Source organism: Microtus pennsylvanicus, chromosome 21, assembly GCF_037038515.1.
Source record: "Microtus pennsylvanicus isolate mMicPen1 chromosome 21, mMicPen1.hap1, whole genome shotgun sequence".
NCBI classification, from domain to species: Eukaryota; Metazoa; Chordata; class Mammalia; order Rodentia; family Cricetidae; genus Microtus; species Microtus pennsylvanicus.
The window spans coordinates 33,307,961-33,331,039 of NC_134599.1; the positions used below are offsets into that span (position 1 = coordinate 33,307,961).

Consider the following 23,079-nt stretch of genomic DNA (forward strand, 5'->3'; position numbering starts at 1 on the left):
TTGGGATAATGATCAAGTCCTGGGAGAGCTAGTTGTACTAGTTTACGTTTAGTCTCTGTGTGATGGGAAAGTGTAGAACTTATCTGAAGTCTTGGCTAGATAATCTGTGAGACTGAACTATCTCAGCAGTTTTGAAATTGTTCTGGATGCTGAATTTTGAGGAAACTGCAACAGAGACATTCTGAGAGACTAGGTCACTTGGGCTACTTGACTCCATTGGTATCTGGTTCACAAGAATGGAATATGTAGTAGGCAGAGGTCAGTGAAAGATTCCTTGTTGTTGTTTTATGTTTGAGCAGGTAAATGGCATCTGTGAACTTTATATTTCTTTGGACTCTATAGCCGGGCCTCAATCCATGCTATGTGAAAGGCTGGCATGTAACAATAAGTCGTGAGGGCTCTGTAGTCAACAAGATTTATCATGTCTCATCAGTCTTAGAGCTGTTCCCATGTCGAGGGATCTGCATATATGTCACATGTCCTGTAGTCTTTCTTGGCTTTTTCTATAGCCAAGATCCTCAGGAGGTCTCCCCCTGTCGAATCTGATCTCCATTAACTTTGAAGGAATCCATAGCTTTCCGTTTCCTGTGGAAACAAAAGCAAAACGTCTTACCCAATGTAACATATTTTCTGACTTCCATTTTGAAGTTAAGACATTCTCTTCTTTTTGTTTTGTTTTGATTTTGTTTTTGTTTTTTCAAGACAGGGTTTTTCTGAAGCTTTGGAGCCTATTCTGGAACTAGCTCTTGTATACCAGGCTGGCCTCGAACTCACAGAAACCCACCAGTCTCTGTCTCATGAGTGCTGGGATTACAGGCATGTGCCCCCACCATCTGGCAAGACATTCTTAAAATATATAGGCTGAGCCAGGCGGTGGTGGCACACGCCTTTAATCCCAGCACTCGGGAGGCAGAGGCAGGAGGATCTCTGTGAGTTTGAGGCCAGCCTGGTCTACAAATGGAGTTCCAGGACAGGGTCCAAAGCTACAGAGAAACCCTGTCTCAAAAAACCAATATATATATATATATATATATATATATATATATATATATATATATATACACACACACACACACACACACACACACACACACACACACACACACACACAGAGGCTGGTTTGATTTAGCAGTTTCCAGAATCCAATGTCTCTCAGCACTATTGTTTTTTGTTTGTTAGCATTTTAAAATTCAAAGCCAAAAAAGCACCATATAGGACCCAGACACCTTGTTGCACGAGAAGGATGGCCCTTTGTTCCGGCTGCCTGGCTAGCTTACACCAGAAATAATCACACAGAAACTGTATTAATTAAAACACTGCTTGGCCAATAGCTCTAGCCTCCTACTGGCTAACTCTCACATCTTGATTTAACCCATTTCTATTAATCTGTGTTCACCACAAGGTCATGGCTTACCGGGAAAGATTTAGCATGTCTGACCTTGCGCCATGGCGCTCTCTCCCTCTGCTTTCTTCCTCCCAGAATTCAGTTCTGTCTTCTCTGCCTACCTAAGTTCTGCCCTATCAGGCCAAGCAGTTTCTTTATTCAACCAATGAAAGCAACACATAGACAGAAGGACCTCCTACACCAACACCTTGTATATTTCCCATCATAACATGACTTATTCTTTTCTACATTACTTTATTTTTTATTTAAAGACGGTATTATTTTTAAACATTTTTTGTATGACTGACTATACCCATTTTCTTTCTTTTCTCCAGCACCTAAACCTATTCACACATATTGTATCTGTTTTGAGATTTCTTTGCTCTGGACCTGACTTTACTAAGCACCTACAGGGTTCTCTGACCATGTGAGACAAATCCTAAACTCTTTGGCTAGGCTCTCTGCCATGTGGCTTTGATGGAGCTGATGGCTGGCTTTGCCTCCTTCAGGTCCGACTAATCATCCCAGCTGCACCCAACTGCCCCAGTTCTGGGACGCTGCTGTGTCCGTGCTGTGGCGGGCATTTCTACCTAGTCTTCTGCTGCAGAGTGGTGCATGGGCTCACCTCTGTACACTGGGAGCAGCGGGCTCTGTGTATGTACCCCACACTGAGTGCTAAATGTGGCCAGTCCTTCCTGTCCTGCCAGCCAGCTCACAAATGACAACATGGAGACTTTCTAATTATAAAAGCTCGACCTTAGTTTAGGTTTGTCCCACTAGATCCCATAACTTAAATTAGCCCATTTATTTTCATCTGTGTTCTGTCACGTGACTCGTCACCTCATCTCTCCACACTACCCATGCTGCTTCTGAGACTGGCTGGTGACCCACCTTCTTCTTCCCAGAGTTCTTTCTCTGCCTGGAAGTCCCAACTATACCTCCTGCGTAGCTATTGGTCATTAACTATACCAATTAGAGCAATGTATCTGCACAGAGTGTACAAATATCCTACAACACTCGCCTGTGCTTTCAAACAATTAAATCAAAGGAAGGACTTCTGGAATATATGAAAAAGTCTGAAAAGCAAGCTCATGAATTATTACATGCGCCCTGCAATTACAGATGAAGGTGGATTTGTCAGGGAGAGAAACTAAGTGTTGGACATCCTTGCATTTTGTTGTATACAAAAAATGTTTCACTCACTTCTGCTCCAGGCCCTTCCTTCAGCTCAGCTGAGTGTGCACACACTTTACACTCTCACACAAACACCACAGACACACACCCACACCCAGAAGGCATCTCAGAGATCTCATCTAGAATCTTAACCCTTGACAAAGCCTAACCTCATCAATAGAGGGACAACAGGTTCTTATTGATGTGGGTGGTGGTGCTGGTTGCTTGTTTAGACTAATTTTGCAGAAATCATGGGGAGAAAAAAAAGCAACCAATAATGAAAGTTTTATGTGAACATCTTCTATCTTTCTGTTTCGTTTTGGTTGTTTTTTGAGACGGGGTTTCTCTGTGTACTAGAGAGAAAGGGATTAAAGCAGAGTGCCACCATGCTCAGTGCTTATCTTTTTTAAAAAATATTTATTTATTTGTTTATTTATTATGTATACAGTATTCGGTCTGCATGCTAGAAGAGGGATCCTGATCTCATTACAGATGGTTGTGAGCCACCATATGGTTGCTGGGAGTTGAACTCAGGACCTCTGGAAGAGTAGCCCGTGCTCTTAACCTCTGAGCCATCTCTCCAGCCCTCAGTGTTTATCTTTCAACCTGTATATCCCAAACACCTTATAGGCCAAATAATAAAGCAGCCAGGTAAACAAAGATATAACCGTTGCCTTTAAAATCACCCCTAGGCACCGGGTGTGATGGCACATGCCTTTAATAGCAACGCTCAAGAAGCAGAGGCAAGTGAATCTCTATGAACTCTAGGCCATCCTAATTTACATAGAGAATTTCAGGTCACTCGGGCTATATGGTGAGACCCCGCCTCCACCCCTACTTCTGTCCCATGCCCATCCCTTAAAGAAAGAAAGAAAGAAAAATCACTCCTGAGTATGATCCCTTGTCTAGCATGTGTGAAACCCTAGGTTCAGTTCACAGCACTTCAAATAAAAAAATAAATAAATAAATAAAGTCACCCCGACCTGCGCTTTGCTTTTTAGTGGGTTCTCATAGAGGATCTCACCCTTTCAGCCACCTGGTTTGATTTTCTGCCCTGTCGAAACTGTGAAGACACTGAAGTTCTTTCCTCTGTGATGACTTGGCCTTCTTTTTGTTTATTTGGGTTTTTTTTCCCCCTAAACGGGGTTTCTCTGTAGCTTTGGAACCTGTCCTGGAACTCACTCTGTAGACCAGGCTGGCCTTAGACTCACAGAGATCCACCTGCCTCTGTCTCTCAAGTGTTGGGATTAAAAATGTGCACCACCCCCCCTTGCTGTCCTGGCCTTCTAGGAGCTATGGCTCCAGACATTACTGGGCTTGACACTATCTGGTATAGAACCCACCCTCATGGGGCTAGCCTTGGCTCTCTACCGTCTGCGCTTGCCAGGTGTTTAGTATGTGTGGATGCTTGCTCTGCCCTGCTATGCCTGGCCGCTGAGGGCACAGCTTTCTTTCTTCATTCTAATCAGTATGTGAGCTGAGGTAAAAGGCTGAGACCAGTTCTGGAGAAATGCATTTCAGAAGGAAATAAAAACAGACAAAACAAGAAGAAACAAAGCCTTTTCTGTTTGTTTGTTTGTTTGTTTTGTTTTGTTTTCTGGTGCAGCAGTACTATGAAAGTGGCAAGGTCTGTGGATTTCAGACAGTTAAAACTATTTGGGTGCTAAGACTCTATGTGACCAATGTTCTGTACTTGTTAGAGGGGTCCCAAAGGGCTAAAGACAGAGGAGACAATAACTCTCATAAAGAGATGGGGTGGAGGGAGGCCCAGAGGGGAAAGGGGGCATACAACCAGAGACTGGTAAAATCTTCTGTCTGTAGCATCTAGCCCATGGCGGGTACAGTTTCTAGTAATATCATTCATTTTCTTGGTTCAGAATTCTCCCTCCTCCACTCTTTGACCTCTAAACTCAACTACAGAATCAATATTAATTGATTATGGTATATTCATTAGAATACATACAGACATGGGCAAATCAGTCAGTTCTATCTACGGTTATGTCTTGGTCCATTCCGGGCCACTATAACAAAATATCAGTCAGCAGAACATTTACCTAACATGCACAACACCCGGGGGTTCAATCCCCAGCACCGGGCACATACTATACTTGCAATTCTACTGGGCGATGAAGAGGTAGAAGTAGGAAGATCAGAAACTGAAGGTCACTCTTGGCTACACGGCAAGTTTGGAGCCTGTCTGGTCTTCATGATACCTTTCCTCAAAAAAAAAAATAAATAAATAAAATGTAAGCTAGATAGTTTATAAACAACAGAATCGTATTCTAAAGAGTTCTAGAAGTTAGAAAATGGAAGACCAAGACATCAGCAGTCCATGCTGGTAAGGTCGTGCTTCCTAGTTTACCTGGTGGAAGGGCAAGATGCCTCTTGGTAGCTCCCTCATAAGAGTATACCCTGGTCTACAGAGCTAGTTCCAGGACAGGCTCCAAAGCCACAGAGAAACCCTGTCTCGAAAATAAATAAATAAATAAATAAATAAAACAAACAAACAAGAGGACACCTGAACAACCCAATAGCAACCCAGAAAAACCCATCCCCTAACACTATCACATTGGTGATGAGGTTTCAACACATGAATTGGGAAGCAGGAGCCAAAACACTGAAATGGCCAATAGACAAGGCTGACCGTCCGTGGAGAAAGCCAGTGAACTGAGTCCATTCACTGAGGTAAAACCAGCGCGAGCAAACCCTGTGCATTGGTGATGTGAGTCTCTAGGCTCTACACGATGTCCGTACGGCCACACCCTCTGATGAGGGATGAGTAGGCTGACATATTGCAGATACCTCTCCACTGCTGCATTCTGACCAGCCCTCAGGGACCAGGATTCAGATTCAGAGGGGAGAAGTCTAGGTGATTTTTGAGTCTTGGAGGAAAAGACGAAAAGTATTCTGGAGAAAGCTTGAATGTATATGGAGATTGTGAGCATGCGTGGAGAGCTAGCTGGGGGCTGTCGCTCAATTCATTAGAGTAACAGATTGCTCATACCTGGCACATTCTCTAAGTAGAAAAAGGAGTAGCAAAAAAAATGGAATGAGAATAATATAATAGTAATGATAGTAATAAAGAATTAACTGATACCAAATGTTTTCCCCTCGGTCTCTGCTTGCCCAGTCTGACTGGTACAACTTATAATTAGTCTCTGCCTGCAGATGTGTGGTTCCAATGACTTGTGGATTAAGGAGAAACTCTAGAATTTCTCAGTACCTGACAAGTTGTAACGTGAAAAGCTACACTTAGTCCATTAAAGATTTTTCACAGTGACATTTGAGTGCAGCTTGGGAAAGACGCCACCTTGCCATTTATCATTTTCAGGGCACGGGTGTCGGGAAGGAGGTTGCTCGGAAGAACAAAGCAAAATGGATTACATGTATGGAGGTGAGCTGGTGGATGCTGATAAATGGACCCCAGTGAATGTCAGCAAATGCCACTTGAGAAGCCATTTGCAGCTACCATAACACACCCCAAACCAACAAAGAGTCGCAAAACAGGCCAAATGAACTGGGCGGCTTGCTTCCGCATGAATAAACAATCAGGCCTCTCAGAGGTTACACCAGAAAGTTGTTCAACTTGATAGAACGGGCTTTTCAACCATCCCGACACAGGTCTAGATTGCTGCCAAGGGCTGGAGACCTTCTGAGGACACCGGGGCTGTGACTGGTGGACAAGACGTAAGAGCCCCTTCAGCCCCGTGGGTGCCTTCCTTTTGCATGTGGACAGAGGAGCTGTCTCTGAGACAGGTTTTCTGGGTTCTTCTGTCCAGCATGCTGCTTTTGCAGATTCTCAGAAGCCCATCCCCTTCTAATCTAGCTCCCCTCCCAGTGTGATCCAGGTGGCTGAAGGAGGGAACAGGTGAGACCTCTCAGGAATGCAGCTCTCATTATCAAGGGATGTCTGGGTATCAATCACTCTTGGCCCATCCAGCCTTTTTGTCGCTCATACAGAAAAAGAATTTGAGTGACAGCATCAGTTTCTGTTTCATTCCTGATGATTGGCCGATACTTAGTCCTTGTGTGACTTGGGATTTCTGGAAGGTGGGTGTACGTTACCTTCAGAATTCTGCTTGGGCCCACAGGTCCCTTTCTTCCTCCTCAACTTCGTGCTTCTCCACAGATCACTGCAAGGAAGTAATTGGAAAGAAAGAAGACTGCGTACTCAGAACAACTCTCCAGGGAAATAGGACTCATTAGAATAAAGTCACAGGCCCTCTTCCCTAATCTCTGCAGACTCCTCCTTCCCCTTAACTCCTATGCACAAGGTCATCCAATACTTTCTCCTTTGTACCAAGACTCCCAGACTAGCCTGAATTGGCTGACTTTGTAAATATGCCACACACGTACACATGCCTGCTCTGTGCCCACACACACTGAGGTCAGTTGGTCGGGCGTTGGAGAATGCAGTGGAACAGAGCCCTTCCTGGACTCTTGCTGAATGTGGCAATGGATGACTTCCCTCCTCACACGGTTACAGACCACATTCTGACCACATACTCTGAACACAGTTTATAACCGGGAAGAGATGGGCTCCGGGGAGAGCAGCTTCCCTTGGATGAACCCTGATGGTTGGTACGTGTAGGAGTGGCTGGGCTGCTGCTTCTTTCCCAGATGGTGCAGAGCTCTTCATAACCCCGCTGTTCCCTTTGAATTAGGTGCTTCCTATGGAAGGGCTTTTGCTTCGGTCCAGGAAGCTCAAAAGACATCTGTTTAAATTATTGAAATTGAATTGCTCTCAACTTGTTGACTTTCATGCTTAGTTTGGGAAGAAAGAGAGGCTTGTTTAGGGAAAAGGGAAGAGTGGGGGAGGAGAGGAAGGGGAGATGGGGTGGGGGGAAGAGAGGTCTATGGGGGTGAAGGTGACATCCAAATGGAGGTGATACAAAGAGGAACGGTTGATGGGATATCCTGCCTAGAGCGGGATTCACTGTACAATCTGGGATCCACTTCACCCCAGTAAAATGCTTCTCTGAAGAGACAGTGCCTGCTGTGTCCCAGAGTGGGGTTCATGTGTCAGATTCAAAGACCCACTGTAGCATATAAACACATTCTGAAGGGAAAACAGGAGAAGCGTAGATATTTTTCATCTTGCCCAGATTATTCATTTTTCTACTTCCAATTTTTCAATTTGTATTTTTCTTTTTTTAAGGCGTAGACTTACGTAAGACAGACGTAAGGCTAGCCTTGAACTTGCTAGGTAGCCAAGGTTGACCTTGAACTGCTGACCCTCCTGCTTCTATCTCCCAGGCATGAGAATTACAAGTATATACCACTACAGTCAGAGTGAATTTATATCTTAGAGTTCAAACTAGTAAGCATCTATATCTAGAAGAGGGGGAAAATGTTCCTAATTGTTACTGTCATCCAAATCCTGCCATTGCTGGTGACGAGAGCTAGGTTTTAAAAAAAAAAGTCAATCTTCATAATTGTTTGTGTGCTTAAGGAACCAAAACAGATAGGTATCATCTCTGTCTCTCAGGTGACAAAAAACGGAGCTACTTTGAGTTCAAAGCTTTATCTGTGCTCAGTTGCTGGCCCAGCTTTCCTTGAGTTTCATCTAGAGGCCATTTCCAAAGACTGGGTTCCCGGGTTCCTTTTCTACAAACCTAACCCATTAGCTGCTTTGCATTGAGATGTTTCAAGCAAATTGGTACCTTGTGAGGGAGGGTGTTCAAAATGCAAAACTCCTAAAACTTGCAGTGAGGGAAACAGGCCAGGCAGCAAGGGTGAGGATGTCCACCCATAGAGGACTCTGGACAAGGGCATGCATTCCCTGTATGACTGCAGCAAACAGGATTCATCAGCTGCAGTCTCATGCTGACCTCCCAGGGTGGCCTCCAGAGAAAGGAATGGGACATCGACCTTAGAAAGTGGGAGAGAGGTAAGAGAATATTAGGCTAAAAGAACAGGCAGGCCAACCCAGGGCAAAATATTCAGAAGTATTTCTAAGGCTTTTGTTTTTGTTTTGCCATTAAATCATTTACTCAATTGTTTGAATAAACACTCGGTTTCCCTCCTTAGGTCAGATGTGATATTATGGCTTAACTGGATACCAGCTTCTTTCTACATGGTACTTCGTACCATTTAGACTCCTACTAAACCTCTAATGTCCAGTTCAAACCTCACCTCTTCCCGGAAGCCTTCTGAGATTAGACTCCTGCTTGTTCCTGGCGGGACACCTGCTGTCCTCCCCTGTACTTGTCTGTGCTCTGAAGAAGAAGCCAGTCTATCTCTCTACCACTGCCTTGGTCTCTCCTAATCAGCTCTTTGAAATGGGATTTAAGGCTACCTAAACTGGGTTATCTTCCACACACACTGAGATTTAAGCCATTTGGGTTTAAATATATGGAAAACAGTCTTCTGGGCTGTTGGTGACATTTACATTCGGCCTAGAATAGGAAAATGCGTTGGGGGAGAAGCATAAGGGGAGCCATTTGGATTATTCGGTTAGTAGTAGGGAAGGAATCAGGAAGTGAACTTGGGTGTGGGTTGGGGTGAGGACTGAACTAACTAAGCTGTTGTGTAGCTCTGGCCTTTGCTGTCCAGTGCCATCCTTCCTAGTACACTTCGGTACTCACAAAGCCATTGCTCCAACTTCTGCATCAAGTACGCTTTAGAGACCTAGGGACTGATTTCTCATGTAGAGAGAATGGGGTAAGAGATGAGAGGGTTTCCTTTGATTTGGGGTCTCCTGGCATCAAAGCAACCATGTTTCCTCAACACAGCAAGCGACTTTCACTGCTTCTGTAGGCTCTGCTTAGGGGTCACCGGGGAAGGATGGCCACCTCACCAACCACACACCGCTGGTTTCTCTATTGGTAATAAAGGTGTAATAAGAGATTTACAAAAAATAATGGCTGCTTTTGATAATGTTCCTTTCTTTCATTCTTCATTTTGATTCCAGGACTTGGGAAGTCCCTTCTCTCCTTCTGATACCTGTTGTTTTTCAGAGAGACGTCTTCATGCAAATTGTCACTCTTTTTAATGGAATGAGTCAGAAGACTTTGTGCCCAAGCTGAATTGTAATGCAAAAGAAACCATGATTTACCTCCCTTGATAACCTGATAACTGGGGCATCTCAAAGGCTCCAACAACTATTACTGTGTTTACTTAAAAACAAAAGCAAAAACAATAATAACAAACTTTACCTAACAGGATTCAAAACAGTCCTCTTATTTTGAATGTTTCATTTCAGTTTTGTCAAATGTACATATTTTCCTGCCCAATTAGGAGATTTTTAAAAATGTGCCTTGATTTTTTTTTTTTTTTAAAAAAGATGATCTTTGGAGCTTTTAAAAATCGGACTGGTTGGAAAGATTCTCCTCTTCATTCAGCTGCTCGTGTGCATCCCCTCTCCTTGCAGAGAGCAGAACTGCCCTGCGTACTCAAAAACTGTCTGTTTGCTTTTGAAATGGCACAAATCTGTAAGTGAGCATTTCTAGAATTATTATGCAGCAGAAGTAGTGGGGTTTCCTACCAAGAAAAATCTACATTGAGAGAAGTACCAAAGTCTAGGGAGCATTGAAGGAAAGTTTAATATCCAAACAAAAGCAGTATTACCATCACTACCCATTCTCTCGCCTGGAGGAGAAACAATTAATGATTTGCATATGCTCATGACACAAATTAAAGACAAAGACCCCTCAAGGGCTGTGGTTACCACGCAGATCTCAGCGTGGTGCAAGGTTTCAGCCCTGTTCTGCTCTTGCTCCAAATGAATAGCATTAAGCTCCATAACCAAAAATAGGGGTTGTGGGCCCTCTGGCCTATTCCCACTGTAGAATTCTGTTCCCCAGTCAGAAATATCTCCCAGTCTCCCTGGGAGCTTCTAGGCAAACAGAATGTATAGTCCCAAGGGAAAAAAAATAATGTATATACTTTGCCCTTTTTATTTTAATGGCCAAACATTGTAATGCTAGCTAAATAGAAATTCTCATCTGCTAATAGGTTCCTTTAGTTTGTAATAAATAGGAATGCTAATGACGAAAATTTGGTATTTGGTATGCATTAGCTTTTGCGAGCTTTTCTTTACAGCCCTCATTGACATGCAATATGGCAAGCTTCCTTTGAAACATATTTATAAAATAACTACAGTATAATTAAACCAACAAAGCATCTTTTAAGGAAGCTTAATAGCTCAGGTTTTTTTTATCTCAGTAAAAATTTTATTTTAAAAAGAAAAATAGTTATGCCTCAATTCCACTGTACATCTTATTCTGTGCATCTAATATTTCCTTTGCAGCTACAATCTGTACATATCTAATTCTTTTTGACAACCATGATTACTAATAAAGAGCTCATGAAAGATATACTTCATAGCTTCTTCAACAAGAATAATGTTTTTTTGTTAATGGAAATTGTAACATATCTTGACAGATACAGTATATAAGATGGGCTTTTTTCCCCCGCTAATTGTTAATTTTGCTCTGCTGAATACAGCCGATATGGCAGGTGATAATCAGAGTGGATGCTATTTTATACAGCGGGACCAAAAATATTTTAATGATATAAAAGCAATAGATAAATAAAAGAAATTATGTTTGATTTTGCTTCCCCGTGGCCGCAGTTTTGTAGTTGCTACTGCGGCTGTGGGTTTCTTTAATATAAGAAACCATGAGCTGCAATACGCCCCCTTCTCTGCCCTTGGCCGGTTCAGAATTCCGAGTGTGCAGGGCCGGCTTGAATGCAAAATCGAGGTAGACAGGGGCTCAAGTTCGCCGAGTTTTGTGCAGTTTGTAAGCCCTACCACTCTCCCCAGAATTCCAAAGATACCAAGGCGTGGGAGTGGAGCCGCTATAGCAGACTCAGGCCGCTCTTCCGCCCCTTAAACCCCTCTCCTCTGCCCTGCAGTCTTCTCTCCCTTCTTATGAAACTCAGTCCTCGAGGCCGAGGAGCTGCCGAATCCTCTCCGCACCCCCCTGCGCAAAGAATAAACACAATTGACTCCCCTGTTATAATCTTTATTTAAAACAGTTTCCAAGGTTACAAATTGCAGTGCCTCGTATGCAACAGGTTCATCCGAAGCAGTATCATTACAGATTAACTGTAATGTGTAGGATTAAAATAAAAACATAAGGGATTAGGTAAAATGGGCGATGCTTGAGAAATAACGCCCGAGCTCATCCCCCTGCGAGTACGCGGAGACTCTGCGAAGACGCGAAGATGCGGGGTGTTGGGATGCCGCGGCGCACTTATTCGGACCCTCGTTCCGCGAGCGGTCAGGAACTGTGGTTCTGGCAGGGCTTTTGCGGCTAGAGGCTTCTGGAACGCCAGGGAGGAGACTCTAGGCTTCCAAAACTGGGAAAGGCCAAGGGCCAAAGGACTATACAAGTGGACACCGCAGGCAGGCCTGTGGGGTCCCCCGACTGAGGCAGACAGGAAGCGCCGCGCCAGGGACAAGGCTCCACTACCTTGGGAAGCATCCAGCAAAGACAGTATACCTGCAGGAAGTCACTGAGTTTGTACATATGACTGACGTGACATTCAAGGCCCAAGCTTAATAGGATCCTACATGGAGTCCATCTGTTAACCTCACCGTTGTCCCTACTCCTTGCCCGTGTCCGAAACCCTGAAGCCGCCACTCAAGTTACACGCGCCCCTCTGAGCCCAGATCTTGGGCCTCCACAACCCTCTGAGGCCCTCAACCACTCCCCGGCCACCTCCCCTCCTTTAGTCCCGTGTGCCCTCTGGCTCCAGGAAGATCCCGGAGCCCTCCAGTCCCCTCTGCTTCCTGCGGGGCCAGAACTCGCGGCGCGGCGAGGCGGAGCCTAGACTGCGGCCTGAATCGAGACTCGGCCTGGGGCGGTTGACGCAGCTTCGAGGGCTATTTGTGCGACCGGGTGGAGGGCTCCGGGCTGGAAAAACAAACAGGGCCAAGGCTCAGCGGCTTGGAGGCTGGCTGGGGCTGGAAGGAAGTGTGCAGTGTGGCTAGAGAGGGAAACAAAGCCAGATCCCCAGCCCGGTCACCCCGCAGTGACCCCAGACCCGCCCCGCTGAGTCGCGGGGCTCCGGAGCCTTTACACTGACCCGGTCGTGTAGCTCGGTCAGCCCACGCCAGGTGCTCCGAGGGCTCCGGGCCATCGCTGCCGCCTTGGCTGCTCCATCGTCTGCTCTCCGGCATTCACGGAGACCCAACGGGCAGCCAGGCCGGAAGGCGCGGTGGCCAGAGCAGCAGACAACGGAGCCGCACCTCTCCACGAACACCAACCGCTCAAGGCTGGGGGGAAACGGTGTAGATACCCTCCGTCAGAGAAGCAGGCGATTCTGAGGTTGACTAATAGCCACAGCAGTACCTAGCAGCCAGGGAAGAGGCGAGTGAACTCCCAAGTGGAAGAAAGTGGGCGAGCAACTTCCCCCAAGACTCCTGCTTGCAAGAGAAGGACCCTGGTTAAGGCGGCAGCGGGAAGGGGCTGCTGCAAACAGCTGTTCCTCATACATATTTCATTACACAATCAGATAATGCGTCCCACTACCTTCTCAATTATTCACAGATAAACATTTTCAAGACGTTTTGACATCTGTCTTGGTGCCTGCTATTAATTTAGTAATCACTGTAGTTAAAAATGTATGGGATTTTTTCCGTTGGAGTACCTCCTTTCTGAGCGCGAGCCCAGTGCTGGGCTGCAGCAGAGGGCCCGGGCCCTCTGGGAGTGAAGACACCTTGGGAGGTGAGACGGTATCTCTAGAGCATTGACACTGTTTTGGAAAGGATTAAAGGGGTATCTGGTTATTTTAATTTATTGTTGAAGGTAATGACTGTCATATCACACACGCGCACATGCACCCAACCGGTGATATCTCCTGCCAACTTTAGACCCACAAGGGCATTTAGCCCTTTGCCCTGAGCAACGGAAATGGTTTGCTTCATCTAGGCAGCTAGAGTTTGTTGAGAAAGTGTGGGCAACCTGACAGGAACACACACATGCATGTGCATTTATGCATTGACATGTTAAGAGAATTGAGCGCTGCTCAAGAACTTAACAGTTGTCGGTGCAAGCAGAGGGCACAAACCTCCGAAGTTTCTCTCCTAGTTCTGTGTTCTAGGCAGAAGGAAAAGGGGTAAAAAAAAGAAAAATAAACGATGTCCCGCGAAGTCTGTTGAGTCTTCGGGGTTTGGAAAAAACAGTGGATCTTTGCTTGAGAGGTGAATGCTACCCTCTTGTAGCTAAAGCAACATAAACAAGTTTTTTAAATCAGAGTTTGAAAATGTTTGTAAGACTGGAATATCAGAGCAAACACTTCCAGTTCCAACATGCTGTGGTTCCTCGTGAGAAGGGCTGCAAAGCACCCAAAGAGGAAGAGAATGTCCGAAGACAACCAATTCATTTCTTTGTGCTCTGAATCTTAGCTAGAAGGAAGACAAGTTACACTTTGGATCTGAGAGGTGATGCTTTCTTGTTCGTTTCTCTCTTTTGGTCCCAGTCTCTCACTGAGATGCACCAGCAGGTGATTCAAATGCGGGCATGAAAGAGAGAAAAATGATCTGGAGAAAAGAGCTTTGAAGAAACTGCTCTGCTGATTCCATGAACTCTGGGATGATTTCCACAATTTATTGTCCAAAATGCAAACAAGAACAAATTCACTAAAATGGTCAGGGACTAAGTGGGTCTTGGAAAAGTGAAAGAACTGCTCACAAAGGGGAAGAAAGTCTCCCCTAGTCACAGCTCTCTGTCTCTTCAGGGAACAGTTAGTTACATCCCTTGCAATGTTTCCTGCAGCAGTGTTTGGGGGTCATTTCTTCTTTACAACAGGGACTCTCATTGGCTTTTTGGAGAGTGGTTATTGGGCTTGTTGGCCCAGAAGCAAGCACCCCAGCGTACACACACACTCCCTTCCTCCCCCCCCCCACTTCCTTGCTGTCCTTTTAAAGAAATGGTCCAAGACTTTACTCCTACTACTCTCTTGGGAGGGGGCTCAGAAAAGGAGCTTAAGAGAGCAAGTTGGAAAATGCAATATGAGGAAGGACACCACTGCTTGGAGCAGTCCCTGCCTCTTCTATAGGGAACTGGGGCGGTATTGTCCCGGACTGTTCCTCAGGAGTCAACAAGCAAAGGAGGTAAAAACAAGTCAGCACACTCATTAAGTTTACCCCCCCCCCAAACCACTGTGGGAAACCCCATTGGTAGACTCACACAGTCCGGCCAGGACCTCAGTCTCTGCTTGGAATAGAGGAGCAGTGGTGGAAATGTCTCAATATCCCATAAAAGAAAATCAGTTAAATAAATAATTTAGATCACACTAGCATTCTTTGCAGATTTTTTTATATGTTTGGGATTGGGGAGGGCTATAGTTCTCTTCAGACTTCCAAAGAGAAAAGCAAGGCACTGGGCGGGGGAGCAACCAGGGCTTTTCCACATTTTGAGCTTATTTTGAACTGAATGTTCCCATTGGAAACTGAGAGTCCCTTGTCATCTAGTGAAGGCTGACTGTGCTGTCTACCCAAGCCCTACTCCAGAGCACAATCTCCCAGGCAAAGGGCGAAAAAGACAACAACCCACTGGAGGAACTGAGTCAAAAGGAATCTGTCCCTCTTTTGGATTTCCCCAACAGAGCAGGTGGGCGAGTCCGAAGGCAGGCTCGGGGAAGATGATTCCTTGGCTCTTTCTTCAGAATGTGGCCTGAAACGTTATTTCCAAAAGATTCAACCAAGTTTCTTCCTCCAGGGCTAACACACCTCCTGCAGGAAGTACTGCATTCTAGCTGAGTTTACTCTCCTTGGCCTCCTGTCCACGTGTGCCTGTGTGCCTGACTGGGGTCACTCCATGTGGGCACTGTAGCTTTTGTCTGCATCTGGACAGCTGGGTGTGTACCCATGCATTCGATCCACGCATGCGGCCCCTTCTTTATTCCCCCAGTTCTGTTGTTAGGGTTCCTTTAATCCTCCTGAAGTGTGTTCTCACACAATCACAGTGCAAATACCTTCTTGAATTCCAGATGAAGGCATGACTCCAGAGATCTGTGTTGGGGACAGGAGGTGGACCAGGATAGGTTCCTGACACTTGGTGGGGTGTAAGGTTGCTACGTTTCCCAGTCCCGGGGACTCTAGGCTTTTTTTTTTTTTACACCTTCCTCTATCCAAATAAGTAGTAACCTTTTTCAAGATGGAGCGACCCTCTGCCATCCCACAACACGGATTCAGGAAGGATGTGGTCAGCCTCTAGAACCTCCCCTGGTAGACCATAGCTCCGAACAGCCAAAAATCAAACAAAAACCCGAGAGGCAGGGTGATGTCTTGATTTTTTAGACGCTAGCTGGCAGGCATCCTAGCTACTTTCATTCTGAGTCACCCTGGAGAGAGCAGAAGCCCTGTAGTTCACGTCAGGGAGCTTCCAAACAAACCCTCTTAGAGTTATGGGGCGAAACTCTCCTTCCAGACAGCCCTGAAGAGCACCACTTAGGTCTGCAAACTATGAGGGCCCGCCCCCTGGGCTCCTCCTCTAGCCCTCACCCTAACTTTAAGCGCCCAGCAGGAGGGCTAGAGCTGGAGTCACTTTCTCCCCTAGGCACCAGGAACCGAGCCACTTTTCAGGGTCCCTAGAGGGACCTAAGGGCCTGGACTGCAGAGGCCAGAGTATTGAAAGCAATGATCACGGGTTTCTAAACAACCTAAGCGGTATATTCCTCCACTAACTTCTCTCTAGGGCCTGGGCGGCTGGTGTTCTCACCCGCCAGCAAGAGAGCAAACATGGGGAGTGCACCGTGAAGGGTGTTGCGCACGTGTTCTCTTGAGATTGGAAGCGGCTTCAAGGAATCTTCTAGACGTGATTTTTCTGTGATTGAAGCTGACTTGCGATTAACTTCAGGTAGCATATAGTTCTACTGTGGGCCTGTGAGTTTTTCCTACGTGCTTACATTGAGTGAGGTTACTTATCTTCACCTCACCCCCCCCCCGCCCCCAGGCAGCTTTTATGGCCGAGTAAAAGGGCCAGCGCTCCCCCCCCCACACACACCAGATATGTAAAGCCGAAGTTCTTAATGCTCACTCCAAAGATCTGTTTCAACCGTTCAAGCTATTTTTTTTTTTGCCCTTGCAGGGTCAGAAGGAAAACCCTATGCAGCAAAAGAAGATCCCGATTAACCACCCTATACCCATGGCAGGGAGGAGTTCTAACCTCTACACACTGGATCTTCGGACCTTGCCACCTCACTCCCAACCCAATCTGTTATTTGGATTAGTGGCGGTGGGGTGGGAGGGCTAGAGAGGGAGTTGTGTTGACACAGGATGGAGGTGCAGATGAAAAAGAGGACAGGAAGAAGCAAGACTGGATGAAGATGTGCAGATGATGGGCGAGAATGAAGTGGAGATGGAGATGGGGTTGCCTCGCAGGGCATCAACTATTCACCCTTCTGTGGAGAGGTGCGTGTGGCTGCTCCGTTACTTCCCCCCAAATAAAGCTAATGATGTAGTAATTTAGGAGGGGTGAGGGGCTGGGCGAAAGGAGGGAGGGGAGAGGATGGGGGAACGCGCGCCCCAAGAGCGAAAGCAAACAGCTAGCTCTAGAGGCGCTGCGGCAGTTCAGGCTTCCCAACAGGTTAGCTAGCCCAGGATCCACCCGATATTTCGCAGGAAGGGGGGGTGAGATAGCTTGTGGAGGGGAGATCCTTCCTGGAGGACAGAGGGAGGGAGAGAAAGAGAGATAGCGAGAGTGCGCGCGCAGAGCCTTTTGAAAGGACTTACACTTCCTAATGAATATTTATCCGCCGCTGCTACACGCTCCCGGCTTCTCTTACCTTTCCGCAGGTAAGATCCTCCCTGCTCCCCTACCCTGGGAGGGGGGGTGTCATCCCGACTCCCTAGACTCGAGTTTGGGTGGTCAGTCTTTGGGCTGGCGGGGTGAGGTATGGGGTGTAGGGTAGGGTGGCTTCGCCATGTGCGATGGACCCCGCAAGATCAACAGAGTGTGGGGGCTACCTGTGTGGAATGAGAAAGGGAGAAAGAGAGAGGGAGAGAGAGGGAGGAGAGAGAGAGAGAGAGAGAGAGAGAGAGAGAGAGAGAGAGAGAGAGAGAGAGATTGATTGTGCGCCCCCGAGCGCGCATCTGCTCGAGGCGCGCACTAAGGACATTTTCGGACTTTTCTCTCGGAAGCCCGGGATCTTTTGCCTTTGCCTTTCTTTGGATTTCCTCCCTTCCCCTCCCCTTGGTCTCCTCTACCTCCTCCTCCATCCCCTTGGTTGCAGAACCGCTCATCTGCCCGGCTTTGTGCTGCTGGAACGCACCCCTCCAGGCAGGCTCTCGCATCTCTCACAAAGAGGATAAAGAGCTCTTTTTCTGCTGTAACCCCAATCCTGAGACTGCTGGTCAAGGGATCCCTCGACCCCTTTCCTGCAGGTCTACTCTTGAGATTCTGTCGCGCGCTCTGCCTCTTTCCCCCTCTTGGGGCGCAGAGGCTCATTGCAAGGAGATGAGACTTGAGAGTGACGGTCTATGACTGGGGCTCCCGGGTACCGGGTTGAACTTCACAAGGGGTCTACTAACCAGGAACTGAGAGTCAGAACCGCCCCCCCCCATGGTAGGCCGCTAGTACCCCTCCCCACCCCCGCCAAGGCTGGCGGGAGGAGCACAGCGAACTCGGACCCGCCTAGGGGGAAAGAGGGAGGGGGAAAGGAAAGGGGTCGGGGAGGAGTTGATTATTTATACAGAATTCTTTAAACAAACTTACCCAGCCACCTGTTGAGAATCAGTCTGGGGTCTGCCAGCTCCGGATCTGCTTTAGGTGGACACACAAAAACAAAAGCCAAGTTGGGAAAATAAATTTCTTTGGCCATGTTAGGCGAGGCAGGTTAGGCTCACAGCCCTGCGCTAGGGTCGCAAGGTTGTAAGATCCAAGAGGGGACCTGCCTAGAAGACCCAGGACTCAGCGTCCGTTCCCAGTCCCACGCCTCCTCAGCTCAGAGGCCAAGGTACTGAGCCCGTGAACTCAGCGCTCAGAGCTCAGCACCCTCAGTTCAGCTTAAGCCGGGGCAGGCCTTCTAAGCCCTGCTCAGAAGTCAAGAGCAGCAGCGCCGCCGCTCCTCGCAGCCTTTCATGCTGCAGCCGCTTCTTATTCTTGTGTCTCGGCCTCTCTGGGATCCCCGGGACAAAGCCCCCAGAACCCGACCGATCCCTTCCCGCTAAATCCCCTTCGGGGTCAGTGCGTTACCAGCACTGGGCCGCACGCCTCTCCTGCTAGCCGTGTGGCTCTTAAAGAGCCCCACACCCCTCCGCCCCGCGCGCTCCGCCGACCCCCGTCACCCCTCCCCTCTCCTCCGTATCTAGCCCCCCACGCCGACGCCTGAGGTCCCTGCTGCCCCGACCCAATGCCCGCGGACTCTAACCCTCCCCCCCTTTCGCCTCCTCCCCTGAGCAGCCGGTGAAGCTGCGAACTGAATTCTACCCTTCGTTTTAGGTCTCCCTTCACTCCAAGAGCACCCACCCCTGCTTTTGCCCTATGAATGGATCATGACCTGGGCACTACCTTTGCCCAGCTCAGAGATGATCAACGGATGTCTGCCGAAGCTTGGTTTAGGGGGTCGTGGAATGGAAAAGGGGCTGGGCACGGCAGTGGGGCTGAATGGAAGGAGGAAAGGGAGGAGGGGCTGGTCAGATAGACAGACTCTGCTACCCTAGACCCACGTTGGCCTCCAGCAGTTGTTGAAAGCTGGCCTTGAATGGGGTCCCGGGGTCAGCATCTCACCCTGCCCAGTGGATGCAGAGGAAGTGTTGTGAGCATACGCATACGGAGACTAGAGCGTCCAGAAGGTCCCCAGTGGAGAACTGAGAGTTCCCGGCTCCCAAGCCTTGTTTAAGGATCCAAGAAGGAGACCTTGAGTTCCAAATGTCCAGGGGAAAGGGCGACGGAGGAGAGAGGGGGCAGGGGAAAAGTCGATTCTTTTCGAGGAATAAAGTACAATTTCTAAAGATCTTATATTAACTAGTCAACCATGTCCCTTGGGCCAAGAAGAGAGGAAAAGGAGGAGATAGTTAGTGGCTGTCTCCATTCCCTTTCTTCCAGAATTTCCCCTCTTTTCTCCTCCAGGATTGTATTGGGCCCAGTCTGGCTCAAGGAGAGTGGCCTTGCCTGGGGTACCTTCTTCAGGCCTCTCCAGGGCTAGAAACATGACTGAAGCGAGATCAGGAAAGGGGGACTCTGAAGGCAAGTGTGAACCATCAAGTCGGGCTGTGATGCCTAGGTTTCCTCAGAGGCGGCAGGTTACATCATTCACTGGTGGCGCTCCGTGGAGGTGGCAGCAGCGACGGTTTGGGGTTCTGAACCTGCCCACCCTTTCTCAAATACAGACCCGGGGTTCTAGTTGTCGGAAGATTGGTGGAAAGAAGTGTGAGGCCTCTTGAGGAGGTGAGACCAAAGGAATCCGAGGAAGGGAGGTGGAAAGCAGACCCTCCCCTGTGTATCTGCCCTTCCGCCAGACCAACACTACTCCAGACATGCCATTAAGGAACTGGGGTGGCTAATTGATTTACAGCTGGCCCTGTGGGGAAAAATTTGTGGAATACACGGAGGAGCTCGATCCAAAAGCTGTAAAACTTCCCCATACACATAACCATTGTAGCTCTCATCCCCCAGTGTCTAGCTCCTTTCTCCTAGGGCTAGATTACTATGCAGCCTGCTAGACTGGGTTTGTGCCCACCCTCCTGGGCCTGGCGGTGGGAGGTGTTCAGGTCCTAGACAGAGCCAAACCTCTCTTGTTTGAGGATGTGGGGGGTGAAAGGGCCTTTAGCGGGCGGCGGTGCGCGCTGCCGGCCCCAGAGGCCGCCTTTGAGCCGTCGGGGCGGCTTCATTAAGCAGCGCTAACAAGGCGTACAAATGCCGGGCCCAGCAGCTTTCTTGCAATGTTGGGGCCTTAGCAGGGCGCCAGGCTAATGAGGGTCACTCAAAGGGGCTGATCAAATATTCAAATTTCCCCTCGCGCCGGGAACTTTTATGCACAGGGAAAGTTGAGGCAACTGAGCTGTGTTTACTGTCCTGAGCGACAATTGCTTGAAGCCTGGGTCCCCGGAGGCTAAGGAAGGGAGGGAAGCTGAGAGGAGGGAGCAGTTGTTGTTGTTGTTGTTGTTGTTCAAAGGAAAGTAATCGGGGGTCCTTGAAGAGCTTCGAGGCCTCCCCGCCCGAGTACTGCGCTCCCCTGCGCCCTCCCTGGCGGCCTGCGCCAAGCTCCTTCGTTTGCAGCTTGCGGGGAGGCCCAGACCACCCGCTACCCAGCAATCTCCGTCTTCCAAAGTCCTACAGCCCGGAAGAGGCGTTGCCCCCCCCAGGACCAACCTTCCTGACCATTTGGGTTGCTAGTTCCGGGTTGAGCAAGGGTGTAGCTATCCCAGGCCCTCTGCAGCGCGCTCACCCGCAGACCTGCGAAACCCTTGGCAAACCAAATAAGGAGGGAGGGAGTGGAGTTCCTGCAAAATCCCCTGATTAGACTGAGACTTTCTACGTTTGTAGAAAAGTGCCTGGCAGAGCACCACACAGCACTCCCGGATTCAAATGCCCTCATTTCTTCCGGCCCAGTCACTGAACTCTGACTCCAAGATTCGGTAGCCAGGGTTGACGGTGATGGCAGTTTTCTCTGAGCAGGTGACCTCCATAGGTAGCGAAGCCGCAGATCCACCAATTCCCAGAGAGAGAGAGAGAGAGAGAGAGAGAGAGGGAGAGAGAGAGAGAGAGAGAGAGAGAGAGAGAGCGCCTACAGGCTAATTGGTCTTGCAGCTCTGAGAGTATTGGGGTGCAGGCGATTCTCAGCGTCCCACCTACTCTGGAAGAGTCCTGAGCTCTTCCTAGATCTCCTATTACCCACTTCACACTATCGAAGAAGGCAGCCTGGGTCCTTTGCACCAACCGCTCTCCCGAGTTGCTCAGTGCATGGGAATTTGGAAAAACTCTAGGAGTCCACAGCACCTCCACTCACGCACCCACGCAAACCTTTTAGATCAAGACCCTGCGGATCACCAGAAGCACCGGGGACCATCCGCCCCGCCTCCCTGCACAGCTCTCAGGACTCTCAACTTACCGGGTTTGGAAGCAGCGTAGCGCTTCCGGCCTAAGCCGGAGAAACGCTGGCGGCGGAGTGGCCAGGAGGTGGGCTCAGAGGGCGGCGCAGAGCCCAGTTCTGCTCGCGCACAGGCCCTCCGACAGTCCCGGGCTGCTGCAGGCCCGGGCGGGGTAGGATCGCACTCAGAGCTGTTCGCCTTGCCTGCGCCCTCCTCTCGGCTAAGCGCTCGAACGGCGCGGCTGCCACCGAACTGCCAAGCCCAGTCGGCCCGCGAGCGACCAGGCTGTGGCTGGAGTGCAGGGCTTTTCCGGAGCAGAGTCTGCAATCTCTTTTCCTTGATTCTTCCTGAGTGGCAAAGGTTTTCGATTTCAGCGCTTTCGGCACAGCCCGCGGCACCTGCCCAGCCTCCCTCCAGGCCTGGGTTTCCCCCCCACTCGGAGGCGGGGGTTGCGGGGATTGGGAGGGACTGGCCGGGTTCGCCCGCCCGCCTGGCGCCTGGGTCCCCGGCTCCGGGGGATGCAGTTTCGGGGTCACGAGCTGCTTTCAAAAAGTTGAACACAATATTCGGAAACCCACCCGTAGGAATTCTCCCCCCCCCACGCGGCACAATACCCACTCCCCTCCCCCTTTTCATTCCTTCCTCCCCCCGCTTCCTCCTCCTGCCCCTTCTCCCTCCCACCTTTCAGCCTATAATCCTTCCCCTACAAGAGAAAGGGGTCGGGAAGAAAAGACGAAGTGTCTGTTTTTGTGTCCCAACCTTTGGGCTCTTTCTGTGCCCGCAATGAGCGACCGCCCAGAGCCTCCCAGCTGAGCGGAAAGGGACTCCTGGTCCACAGGAAAATGTATGGAGAGACAGATCGCCAAAGTGGAGTTCGACAAACCCCATCTTTTAGGGGAAGCGTTCTTCCACCCTAGTCAGTGAGTTTAGGTTCCCCCACCTGCCTCCAGCTAGACAGCTGTATAGTCCACTAGTCCAACCCAAGCACTCTGTGTTACCCTTAACCGGGCTTTCCCTTTAAAACCTGGCGCTGCTGGATCAAGGCCTAAGAAAGACCTGAGCTTGAAAGTTAAGGCCTGCGACCATTTTAGCTCCAGGCTCCAGTTAGGTTCACATTTAAATTCTCCCACAATCTCTTTTTCACTCCTCCCTCATTGAGATCTCCCGAGTGGTGAGTACCCGGCGCCGCGCCCCCAGATCTGCATCGGAATGTAGAAAAGATCTTTTTTTAAAAAAAAAGTTTTGAATTCCTCAATGATTTTTCTTCTGGAAAGGCAGCTTAGGATAATTATTTCAGCTTTATTGAGAGCAGATTAGTTGAAGTCTGGGCGCTGCGTTTCAATACGCGTTGTACATGGGCCGACAATGTGGGCTTTGTTGGCTACTGTGTGTGAATCCATTCAACATATACACTTTTTAACACCAAACCGAATCCTGTCTAAATATACACAGTGCGTAGGGAAAGATGTCTCTGACCCGGACAAATCTGCGTAAATCACACTTCCATAGTTACAGAAGCCTGACAAAGGGAGGCTGG

The 23,079-nt window shown here is 48.7% G+C and overlaps 1 protein-coding gene and 1 long non-coding RNA gene across 3 annotated transcripts in view; one reads left to right on the forward strand and one right to left on the reverse strand.

Annotated features, from left to right (window-relative positions):
• On the reverse strand, positions 1–18,608 carry LOC142839431 (uncharacterized). Its single transcript, XR_012908746.1, has 4 exons — positions 18,226–18,608; positions 8,221–8,428; positions 6,623–6,690; positions 1–585 (listed from the first exon to the last, which is right to left on the reverse strand). It is a non-coding gene; the product is annotated as an uncharacterized LOC142839431 (long non-coding RNA).
• Positions 16,816–23,079, forward strand: part of Six3 (SIX homeobox 3) — an 11,961-nt gene continuing 5,697 nt past the window's right edge. Inside the window, exon 1 of one of the 2 annotated variants that reach the window (XM_075955550.1) lies at positions 16,816–16,922. In XM_075955550.1, the coding sequence (XP_075811665.1) occupies positions 16,859–16,922 (64 nt within the window). In that variant the 5' untranslated portion in view covers positions 16,816–16,858. Of the gene's footprint in view, positions 16,923–17,197; positions 17,307–23,079 lie in introns of those variants that run through there. The other variant, XM_075955551.1, reaches the window with a different exon arrangement.